The sequence below is a fragment of the Mus caroli genome, chromosome 6, assembly GCF_900094665.2.
Source record: "Mus caroli chromosome 6, CAROLI_EIJ_v1.1, whole genome shotgun sequence".
Lineage (NCBI taxonomy): Eukaryota > Metazoa > Chordata > Mammalia > Rodentia > Muridae > Mus > Mus caroli.
In genome coordinates, this window is record NC_034575.1 from 70038691 (window position 1) to 70050871 (window position 12181).

General features: G+C 43.6%; 1 protein-coding gene across 1 annotated transcript in view; it reads right to left on the reverse strand.

Moving 5' to 3' along the window:
- The window catches only part of Dnah6 (dynein axonemal heavy chain 6), a 195330-nt gene that overhangs the window by 137137 nt on the left and 46012 nt on the right, over positions 1-12181 (reverse strand). Inside the window, exons 16-18 of the mRNA XM_021164519.1 lie at positions 8305-8433; positions 3105-3218; positions 479-622 (exon numbers count right to left, since the gene is read on the reverse strand). Of these exons, the coding sequence (XP_021020178.1) occupies positions 479-622; positions 3105-3218; positions 8305-8433 (387 nt within the window). The remainder of the gene's footprint in view (positions 1-478; positions 623-3104; positions 3219-8304; positions 8434-12181) is intronic.

The following is a 12181-nucleotide window of genomic DNA, read 5'->3' on the forward strand; positions in this document are numbered from 1 at the left end:
TTGTTAGAGGTCTCAAAGGAAAGGGGAGATAACAGGCAAGGTCAGTATGGGGAAGTCAACTGGCTGCAAACGCCTTTTACCAGCAGTCTCACCTGATCCTTTTATCCCTTTTAAGGACTGGCTTGGTTGCAACGCAAAGTTTCCCAACCAAACCTTTCCATGGACTACCCGGCTTCCCGGGCTTTTCCACACTGTATACATCTGGATAGCGCCTAGCTGTGAGGTGCCATAGGGTAAACAGACTCTGCTGTTTGCATTGGGTGCATTTGTGGCCTATGTGCTGAGGGCATCAGCATCTTGGCACTCCTTTGTCTATCATGTAACAGACCCCAAGTGTCTCTTCTAATCGCAATGCTCCATTGCACCATTTTGCCAGCTGTTGAGAAAACCACACTGGACTGTTATTTCTTTTTCCTGCAAACAAATACCCGGGACATCTGAGCTTGGTTCTGAAACGGTTCCCCTCCTCCCATCTTACCTTTTCTTTCATTTTCTCCACCTTCTGTTTGAGCTGGGGCACCACACTGTTAGGTGGCAAGCCCTTTTCCAGCTGGGTCACAAATTTAGCGTATTTAGTAACTTGACTGTTTAGGACTTCCGGATCCAGGCAGTCAAATTTGGACTGTGGGATAAATAAACAGTTAAAACACACGATAAATGTCAAGCTTAAATAGTATAAAAGTTTAACTTTGGTGGCACTACACATTTTAAATGAAAGCAAATCTGTAGACTTGGAAACAGCCATTGTTAACGCCAACCGCTAATTCTTTTCCTAGCATTGTCTGCTTCGCTATCAAGTGCAGTACGGTGATCCTCAGATTATCAGTAAAGACCACAGGGACAGTCCTGCTCTGGGCAGCTGCCTAGATCACATGAATGTCCAAGGGCTGTGCAGAACTGGCCCCACCCCTCAATATCTGTGCCACTCAGGGGAGTGGGGCCTTGCACCTCTCCCAGGCAGTGTAGTGGAGCTGACCATGAAGGCAAGAGCTGGGGAGAGCTGGTCTGCCCTGAGGTAGAGTGGGCACGGATAATGCTCTCCCCAACTTGCCCCTTGCCACCTGCGGTAGTAGGGAGAGCTGTCCCAGAGGTCATAGGAGGGGGAGAGCTACCCCTGCCCCTCACTGGCTATAGCACTGGGAGAGTGGGCCCTGAGCGTTGCCTGGGCAACACAGTGGCGATGTCCTTGTTGGGGAAGGTATGGGTGAGGCAGCCCCGAGGGTGTAGGAGGGCTCTCCCAGCCCCTTGCCAGCTGCAGCACTTGGGAGAGCTGTGTGCTCTCTGGGCAGCATGGTGGAGCTGGGGCTGGAGGCATGGATGCTGGTGAGCCAGTCTCCTGAGGACATGATAGCAAGAGAGCTGACTCTGCCTCTTGCCTATGGTGGCACTGAGTGGCCTAGACAGAGCAATGCGGGAGAGCTCACCTTGGTGGTATGGATCAGGGAAAGCCAGGGGGCTGACCAGTTTAGTTGTTACCTAGGCCCGGATCCAGGGCTCTGAGTTGGACCACGCCAAAATCTACATCATCTGTTAACTGTTGGGGCACATAAAGGGAAGGATCTCCATGGCACAGGACAACAACAACATGATTGGGAGGAGACCCAGTGAGGATCCACATTAGTGATGTCCCAGAAGGTAGAGTCATCGAACCAGATCAATGACTCATTGCAATGAACATTTGTAAGTGAGGGTGTGTGGACAGAGGGGTATACTGTGGGATACTGTGACATACTACATGCTGTGACATTCTACAGCTTCCATGATGAGATGTTTTCTATGTTTTGTTTTGTTCTGTTTATTGTTTGTGTGGTTCTATCATCATTATTATTATTATTATTAATTATTTTATTATTATTTTGGTGGGGAGGTTATGGGGCAGAGGGTGGATATGAGGGGATGGGGAGATGAGTGAGACTGGGGTACATGAAGTGAAACTCACAGAGACTCAATAAAAAGTTTTTTTTTTAAATGCCCCTCTGGTTCTCCCAGCACCAGGAATAATTACCTGGAAAGCATTTCCTGTGTGGTTTGGTTTTTGATTCAGACACATGGCCTCTGGTTATAGGCATTGCAAAGGTAGGGAGAATGAGGAGTGCAAAGAATTTATGAAGCAGAAGGTATTTTCCACACATCTGTATCATACTTGAGAGAGTGATTTTTGAAAGTTGATCACACCGGAAGGTGCTCACATCTTCTGCTTCCTTTTCAAGTTCTGAATACAGGCAGATCCTTGAAGCAGAGCCACATGGCTGTCATACTAGACTCCATAGATGAAGAGTTCACTACTGAGAGTACTCCTCTGACTTTACCCTAACAGTGTGAGCCAAGTAGCCTCCTTCCATCAACGACACTAAGAACGGAAGCCTAAGCTATCAGAGACCTAAAGTGAGTACACCACACGTAAGCCCCTCAAGAACACTGGGGCGTTTCATGGCAACACTGAGTTTAGAAGTCACACTGCAGTTAGCTATCATGTCACGTGGTCCTTAGATACTCAAACCGTACCACCCTCTTGAACAAAGGTGTCAGGAATTCTGCTCTATAAGAAGAGTTTTTGCCTCATAGTGTTTAGTGATAAAGGGCCTCTTACATTTAACTGGAAGACTGATTGGTTACCATAAAATTGTACTTTACGTTATGCATAGCAGTAGAATTTACACATTAAGTAACACGTGATGGAGCAGTTTATAGTTTTAAACAGAAGAGAAAATGGAAGTTTTCAGGCTTCAAAACCTCTTCCTCATTTTCTCTATGTGGGTCAACATGACAAATGCATTCAGTGACGAGCCGTGTCTTAGTTCCTACTGACAATGGCCAATGAAACTAAAGAGAAAGCACAGGTTTCATGGTCACTGCCCCAAAGGAATCACATGCGTTGAGTTCCTTTGGAATGCAAAAATAGACATATGAAATATGAATGAGTTTCAACACCATCATAGCTATACTGTCCCCATGTCAGATATGTTAACTCAATTTTCTGAATATTGAAGTACATATTTCATTGATGATCAGAAGACACTAGATAATTGAAATATTATTTCATATTATTAATATTCAGGTGGAATTAATAAAAACACAGCTACTGAGGGCTGTTCTCCCCCTACCTTCAGCCATTCCTGCTGGAGATTATCCCATTCGGACAAGGAATCCCAGAGCAGTTGTTTGAGCCTGAGTTCAGCACTAACTTCTTCCAATGCATCAAACTTGGACACTTCCACCTTTAAAATACAAGAAACAAGACACGGGGCTCAGATTTCAGACAGAACGACTGTATTGTCCTACAGGCAACTCTTGGTGCTGTGATTTCCTGGAAGAGTGTGGATCCTAAATGAGGGGGAAAAAGTAAGGGGGTGACCCCTGAAAGCTGTGAAATCTTGCACACAGTATAGCATTTCATGTGAGAAAATATGGCATGATATTTTCTTACAATGTACATATCCTGACCATGATCACTGTTGGAGAGCTCTGGGGCATTCCGTTTTGGATGTTCAGTCTTTGGTGGTGGGGATGGAGGGATAGACGCATCTTCAGATTGACTGCTTTCCTTCTGGGCTCCTAAGCTTTGGTGATGGAAGAGGCAGGTATGTGTGTAGTGGCTGCTGGAGGGAGGGTGGAGAGGTTTAAGGTCACAGAACAACCTCCTCTAACCACACGGAGTGTAGAGCAATCTTGTAGAGAGGAAGAATGAAGACATCCTGAAGGATTTTTATTACTTATTTTATTGATTTATGTGTGTGTGTTGGGGGGGTGGGGAGAGGGCAGATACAGGTGACTTTGGAGACCAGAAAAGGTCATCTGATTCCCTGGAGATGGAGTTATAGGTCATCCATTGTGTGTGCTGAGAACTGAAGTCCTGTCCTCTGGAAGAGCAGCAGGTGCTTTTTAACTGTGGATCTATCTCTCCAACTCCTGAAGGTGTTTCCATGAAAAATCATGTAAAGTCTGCTTTGGATTAGATGTGAGGAAACTCCCATTGAACTGACTGAACAGAGATTGTTGGATTCTGTGATTAAACTAGAGCATTGGTATTGGGGATGTGATGGTTTGAGTGAAAATGGCCCCCATAGGGAGTGATACTGTTAGGAGGTGTGGCCTTGTTAGAGTAGATATAGCCTTGTTGGAGGAAGTGTGTTACTGGGCATGGGCTTAGAGGTTTCAGACCTCTCTCTCTCTCTCTCTCTCTCTCTCTCTCTCTCTCTCTCTCTCTCTCTCTCTCTCTCTTCTGCCTGCTCTGCTGATCCAATGTAGAACTATCAGCTCCTTCTTCAGCACCATGTTTGCCTGAGTGCCACCATGCTTCCTGCCATGATGATAATGGACTAAACCTCTGAACTGTAAACCAACCCCAATGAAATGCTTTCCTTTATAAGAGTTGCTGTGCTCATGGTGTCTCTTCACAGCAATAGAAGCCCAGAGTCAGATGGGTTGGGGAGTGAGTGGTTAGCCTCATCTCCCATTAATTCCACCAAAGCCATCCATGCTTTGGCTTTACTCAAATGATTGACAGCTGCAGAAGGGAGTTCGGGTTAGAAGCAGCTATGAAGGAAGAATCAGATGCAACATATGAGAAAAGTAAGCTGTTGCTATCTCAGGCTGTGTGTGTGTGTGTGTGTGTGTGTGTGTGTGTGTGTGTGTGTATAGTACATGTTCACTCTATAGGTATGATGAGGAGGGCATGAGCACATGCTTGCATTTGAGTGAATGTGCCATACACTGTGACATGTGTAGAGATTAAAGGACAGAGTACGGTGCTGATCCTCCCTTCCATCTTGTTTGAGAAGGATCTGTTGATTGCCATGGCACACACCAGGCTACTTGCCCTGGAGCCCCCAGGGGTTGTCCTGTCTTGGCTTCCTGTCTTGTAGGGATCCTGGGATTACGGTGGCTTCACATGGGTGTGGGGAATCTGAACTCAGGTCCTCATACTTGTCCTTCCTGAGCCATTGCTCATCCCGTTGTTTTTCTTTAGAGATCCCCCTCCTAATACTATGGTAAAAACACATAACATGAGATCTGGAAATCTTTATGCGTATAGTACTATTAACTATGCTGTGCTAAAAACATAGTAGCAGACTTTCACTGCTTTTCAATTCCATGTTTATGAAAAATTACACTTTCTGAGCAAGCAACCCTTAGTTCCGCAGCCAATAGTGATCACGATGGTGGTTTCCACGTCGGTGAGAGTGCTTTAGGCATTTCACACACTATTTGATCTTCTGTCATTGGCTCATCATTGGTAATCATCACAACATTGGTAATGTTATCCAGGCTAATAGTGTATGTTGCATATGACATAATTTGATTTTTCTCTTTCCTCTTTGGTGTGCCTGTGCATATGTGTATATTCATGTTTGTGCATATGCATGAGTATATGCAAGCATGTTCAAGTGAGGAGACTATTTTTCAGGTTATAACTAGCTAACTAACCAGCTGATTAATTGCTTTCATATAAAGCCTCTCACTGGCCTGGAATTTACCAAGTAGCCCACACTGTCTGACCAGAATGTCCTGGGATCTAGATGTCTTCCCCCCACCCCCACCCCCGGCTCTGGGATTATAACATGGATTATAACATGTGTTATACACGTGGATTCATTAAATCATGAGATCTAAGGATAAAACTCAAGTCATTGTGATTGTGCAAAACAAACAAACAAACAAACAAACAAACAAGCAAACAACCTCTTTCCTGGCTGAGCCATCCCTAACCTTTTTTTTCTTCTTTTTCCTAATTTTAAAATTTTGTTTTGTTTTTAACTATGTGTATCTCCGTGTGGATTTGTGCACATGCGTGCAGGTGCCCAAACAGGTCAGATTTCCTGGGGCTGGAGTTACAGGCAGGTGTGAGTCACCCAATCTGGGTGCTAGGAACCAAACTCAGGTCCTCTGCAAGAGCAGTGTGAGCTCTCAACCGCCAATCATCTCCCAGGCTGGTCTTGCTTGTTTTCTTAACTGGCATACATTCATGGCCATTTCTTTCAAGCTCCGTGAGCATTTCTACTCTGGTACACTGCTTATAATGTACTCTCTTTTTCCTTCCTGGTAATCTTTCTTCATCTCCCTTCTGGTCACATACACGCATTTTTAAATGCTATCTATATAGAAGCTGGAATCCACAAACTAGAGGAAACCCATGGTATTTGTGGTTTTGACTTACTTCACTTTGTGTGATGATCTCCATCCTTTTTTTTTTAGATATGACATAATTTTGCTCTTCCTTATGGCTGCGTAGAACCCCATTGTGTATACACATCCCATTTTCTTTATTCATGTATCTGTTGGTGAGAATCTAGGCTGATTCTATAGCCTCACTGTTGTGAGTGGTGCAGCATTACATATGGATGTCTAGCTATCTCTATGGTGTGTTGAGTTAGAGTCCTTCAGCCATGTACCCAGGAGTGACATAGATGCATCACATGCTTAGTGTTTGAGAAACCCCCATGCTGGTTTCCATAGCTGTTCACTTAATTTGCATTTCCACCTGCAGTGAATATCTGCTCCCTTCCCCCACAGTCTCAGCATCATAATTAATAGCAATCATTCTGAAGAGGGTGAGATGGATTGCAATGCACTTGCAGTATTCACTTCCCTGATGAATAGGATGTTGAGTATTTTTTTCTTACGTCTATTGGTCATTTGTATTTCTTTATTTGAGAACTCCCATTTCATTCCATTATCCCACTCATTAAGTTGTTTATTTTTTGTATATTTAGTACTTTGAGTTCACAATAAATTCTAGATGTGAATCTGTCAGATATACAGTTGCAATGTATATAGTCTCTCCTATTCTACAGGCTGTTCCTTCACTTCCTTTCCTTTGCTTTGCAGAAGTGTGTTAATTTTATGCAGCCTCATTTGTCAGTGTTTGGTTTTATTTCCTTAGTAGAGTCCTCTCCAGAAAGCCCTTGCCTCTGCTGACACCTTGAGGTGTTTCCCATGACAGCTCTAGGCCTTACACTGAGGTCTTTTACTCATCTCTAAAAACTTGATTTCATACAGGGTAAAAGATAGGGGTCTTGTTTCATTTTTAATATATGGGTACCCAGTGTTCATAGTACCATTTTTTGAAGATGCTTCCCCCCCATGTATGTTTTTTGGTATTTCTGTCAAAATCCAGGTGGCTGTGGTTATGTGGGTTTAATTCTGGCTCCTTTGCACTATTCCACTGACATACGTGTCAGTTTTTGTGCAACTAGTATTCTCGGTTTGTGCTCATGGCTCTGCAGCTCTGTGGTGCCCAGCATCGTTGTTTGTACTCACGATCGCTTCAGTTATCCAGGGCCTTCTGTGCTTCCATAAGAGCTTTGTTCCCTCACTCAAGTTTTACATGCCTCTTTGCCTGGCACGGAGCACATCACTCTTCAGATTGTTTTATTAAGCTCTGGCCTCTGGAGCAGACCTGCCTAAGGACAGGAGTGTGCAGGTGTGTCGCCAAGTGAGGCACAGGTGCACTCCGCCAAGTGCACCATCCTTTCATTTACCTTGTTGCTCTCTGTTGATGCTGTTTAAGGCATGAGCATCTCTTGGATCTCCTCTTTCTCTCTTTTCACCCTTAGCATTTCAAACCTACCTTTTGGGACTCATCTTATCTTCTGGCTCATCTCTTTTTTTGTGTAATACCAGGACAATTCAGGTAAAGCTCATGGAATCAAAACTCATCCAGATGCTAAAGACACTTGAATTTTACTTGAGAAAAGCTAGGGGGCTTTAATTAACCACATTTTGAAATGCATACACATTTTAACATAGAAACTGCGGGGGGGGGGGAAGGGGGTTGGCTGAGAATTTCCCATAACAAGATATTTTGTGCCTCACAGATACTATTATTTTTGCATACATACGTGTTTGCAATACACATGCAAATGTGCATGCTCATGTGCATGCTCATGTGCATGTAGAGACCCACAGTTGATGTCAGACATTCCTTGAGTGCTATCTGTCTGATATTTTGAAGCATTGAACCCAGAACTTGCCAGTTCTTCTAGTCCAGCTAGCTAACTTGCCACAGGGATACCCTGTCTCCACCTCCCAATTGCTGGGGTAACAGGCAGGCTGCTACCCCCATCTGGCTGTTACACAGATGCTGGCGCAGGAGATCCAGACTCACGCCCTTACACTTGTGCGTGGAGCACTTCACCTGCCATGTCTCCGGCCCTCTTGTGTACTAATCCCCCTTGGTGTGCTTGTGGAACATTGACCAGCCACTGTCCGCTGAGTGGTTCCGGTCACCTTGTTGAGGGGACTTAAGCATAAGTACATATTTGTGCATGCATTCGAGAAGCAGATGTGATCAGCTGCAGTTACCTTGAAATTCTTCTGGTAGGATTTGTACTGAAAGGCGCGTTTCTGAAGGTCATCCAGAACGGACTGCAGGTCACTCAGCATCGTCTTTATTTTCTCCTGGTCAGCACTGATATCCAAGATCTGAGGGTCCTATAAAGTCAATGTGGGTTTTCGTTAGGCAGCTTGCTTGTTCGTGAAGATTGGTAGATCAATAGACATGTTCCCCAAAATGCATTTTCCCTCATTCTCTTTCTGTCTCTTATAAACTATGTTTTTTTTTAAAAAAAAAGGTTGTTTCTTTTAATGTTATAAATCAGCATAGGAAAAAGTAGAGACATGGAAATAGGAACTCAATGCTGTTTTAAAACAGAATGTAGGGGCTGGCAAGATTGCTCAGTGGGCAAAGGCACCCACCGCCAACCAGAATGACTTGAGTTTTGTCCCTGGGATTCACATAATGAAGAGACAGGTGCTAGTGTGTAAGATGTCTCCTGACTTTCATATACATGTGCCCTGGCTCACGTGTGCCCACCCTACCCCACCCCACACCATCATAAAATAGAACCTAGTACAGTCTCCTTCATTTCCTACTTGAACATAAAAGAAGCTGTTGGGGATCTGAGTGTGTCAGGGCAGAGAAGAGATGGCTGTGATATAAAGAAAGTTTCCTTTTCAAAATAAAGCAACAGAAAACACTTTGAATTATGAGAGACAGTAAGGAAAATCAGATTCTCTCAGTATTTTCTCACACTGTGTACTAGGCACCAGGTGTGCATGAGTTCCCCTGCTAGCAGACCAAGCAGCTACGTAGATGCATCCAGGGGTGGGCAGGCTTCTGAGCTCTGATCAGAAGCAGCAGTATCCTCCAGTTCAGTTCACCTCTGATGCTGTCTATGTGGAGATGCCTTGGATGCACAAGTTGAGGGCTCACTCCCAAGGTTATTCTTTTTATCCCAACTGCAAACCCCAGATTGCTCTGCCTGTGCTTCTGACTAAGTGAGGTTCCCACGACTCCTCTTTAGAGCCCTCTAACTTATCAGAGTGGTTCGTGGAATGTAGAAAGACAGTTGTACTTCAGCATCTTAAGAAAGACTGTGATGATGGGGCCAGATGGAGAGACTCAGATCGAGACGTGGGGGACAGGGGATGGGGCTTTGCACATCCCTTGGGACTTACTTTTCAGGTGTTTGACTATCATGAGACTTTGCAAACCTAGGCCTTTGGGCTTTATATTTAGAATTAATTACATGAACATACTTGGGGTATAGAATACTGCACTGAAGCATGACCAGGCAAAACTAGTAAGATCTAGTGCTAGTGGGCTGAACCCAGCATGGCTTGTTTAGAACTATCTTGACCTCTGTGCAGAATTCTTTTCTCTTAGGCTGTATCAACACCTCTTTTAAAAGGTGTGTGTGTGTGTGTGTGTGTGTGTGTGTGTAAGGGGGTGCCTTATAAGCTACTATCAGAAAATGTCTTTATGGTCATCTCTAAGATTGAAATGTTGGGGAGTATTAGAGTGCACTTTCAGTTCATGTGCCACGGTTGGCCAAGAGAAACAGTTTCTGTGGCCTCCCTAGGAGAGAAAAGGGAGATGGAGAGGGGGACACCTGGTTACCTGCTACACCCAGGCATTGTAACAAGACTCCATTATTTGTCACCACTTCAAAGGTATTTCAAGGCTTCTTCAGGCATCAAGGGTAAGGGCAAGGACCCTCATCCTCCTGTTTGCATCATGTGGAAATTTAGACAGGGGCAGTCCCACAGGCTCATAGATTTGCATGCTTAGTTCCCAATTGGTGAACTGTTTGAGAAGGATTAGAAGGACTAGGAGGTGTGGCCTTGTCGGAGGAGGTATGTAAATGGGGGGAGGGGGGCTTTCAGGTTTCAAAAGCCCACACCAGGCTTAGTATGTCTGTCTCTCTCTGCCCTCTTGCTTGTGGATCAGGATGTAACCACCCATCCCATCCCATGCCTGCCTGCTGCCATATTTCCTGCCGTGAGGACAATGGACTAATACTCTGAAACTGTAACTAAGGCCCCAACTAAATGCTTTCTTTTTTAAGAGTTGCCTTGGTCATGGTATCTTTTCACAGCAATAGAACAAGACTGGTTATATGTTAAATAATTTGGGAAATACCAAAAGTATGGGAATTATGAAAACAGGAACTGTGAAAGTATATACATGTGGTCTAAAACATATAAAACACATAAATATATAATATGATACAATATGCATATGTGTAATCACAAAAAGGAAGGGAGAAAATGAAGACTATATAAGGTAAGGCATATGTCTTAATGCAAATATTTGGCTGACATTTTGGGAGTTAAATATCCAGAAAGTGGGCATAGAACAGTTCAGGAACAATAGAAACACTAGGTCCATCAGCATCCAAGAAAATGGCAAAGTCTAAGAACTATTATAGCCACCATTTGGGGACCAGGTAATCCATCTCTTGCCTATTGTGGCCTCTCATTAAAATGGCAACGTGTCCTATACTAGAGAGTACCAATGGGCTTGTCATGGCAGAAGCTGCTTTTGTGTGCACTGGTGCCCTTGTCATTGCTGGGTCGAACTTGGTTTTCCTAGGCAGCTGTTAGCTAATGGTCCTTCCTGTTTCCTTAAGCATCATGCTAGTACCTATTGCTATAGTACCCCCACACCCATCAGTTCTGCCAGAGCCCATGATCCCAATAATCCACGACTTTGTTAATCTGACCTCCCAACATCTGGCTCCCCAATTCTCCCAAATAATCATTGGTCATCACATTTTCTCTCTAACCTCCACCAGTAGGAGTGTACGTGTGGTGGTAGTGGGGCTTGATAGCAAATGGTGTTATTTGTAGAGTAAATTATAGATTATTGTTCTTTGCCCAAGAATGAAAGGAACTCTATTCAAACACTCCATTGAAGACTGGTTAGTGACCTCCAGGCTGCAGTGTTTGGTTTTGTGATATTTAAAATGCTGGCAGTTTGTTCTTTTGATAATTACTCATGCTTTCACGATCTGCAACACACACAGTATAGCACGTGGCACAGGACTTGCCGATGACAGTAACCACTGAGAGCAGACTGCCTGTGCCTATGCCCTGCTTCCACCATTAATCGTCTTTGTGACCCTGGGCAACTGTCTTCCCTCTATCTCACTTTCTTCTCTGTAAAATGTGAATAAAACATATACATGTTCTGAGAATAAATAAAAAACATACAGACTCATGTAAGATGGCTCCTAGAAGCTTTCTCTGAAAAATAGATAATGTCTACCAACTGTGGGGTGGATAATTGAAACATGAGATGTGATGAAATACTATACAGTGACAGATGTATATCAACTATGTGCACACGCAGTGATGCCAGCACAAGAAAGCACTAGGTGATTCTAAGACAGCAGGATTCAGGGCAATCGCTGACTGTGGGGATAAAGAAAGAGTTCCTGCTTAGGTGGGAACTCAAGGACCCGAGTAACACAATAGTTCTTGATAGAAGAACACAAATGTGTTCACCTCCTGATAATTCTCCAAAGCCTATAGTTAGTATAGCCGTATATATCTGCTGTATTCAGAAAGTTTTAAAAAGCTTCAATATAAAAGTAACAACAATAGCAAGTTCTTAGAACCATGCTCATCCAACAGTCCACATTACACATTTGGTGTTGGCTTGTTTCAATGTCTCCATGTTAACAGAAATGCATATTGTAACTGTTAGTGCATTATGCTCATTTGAGGAGCTCTACATGATTGTACTTTATTAATCTTCTGTAGATGACCATTTTTCCTATTTTCAAATTTCTAGTATGGTTTTATTAATTCTATACTAAAATTTAGCCAATAATAATAAAATAATGAATCATTAAAAAAAATCATGCTTCCAGATATATTTTAGTTAAGAATCATC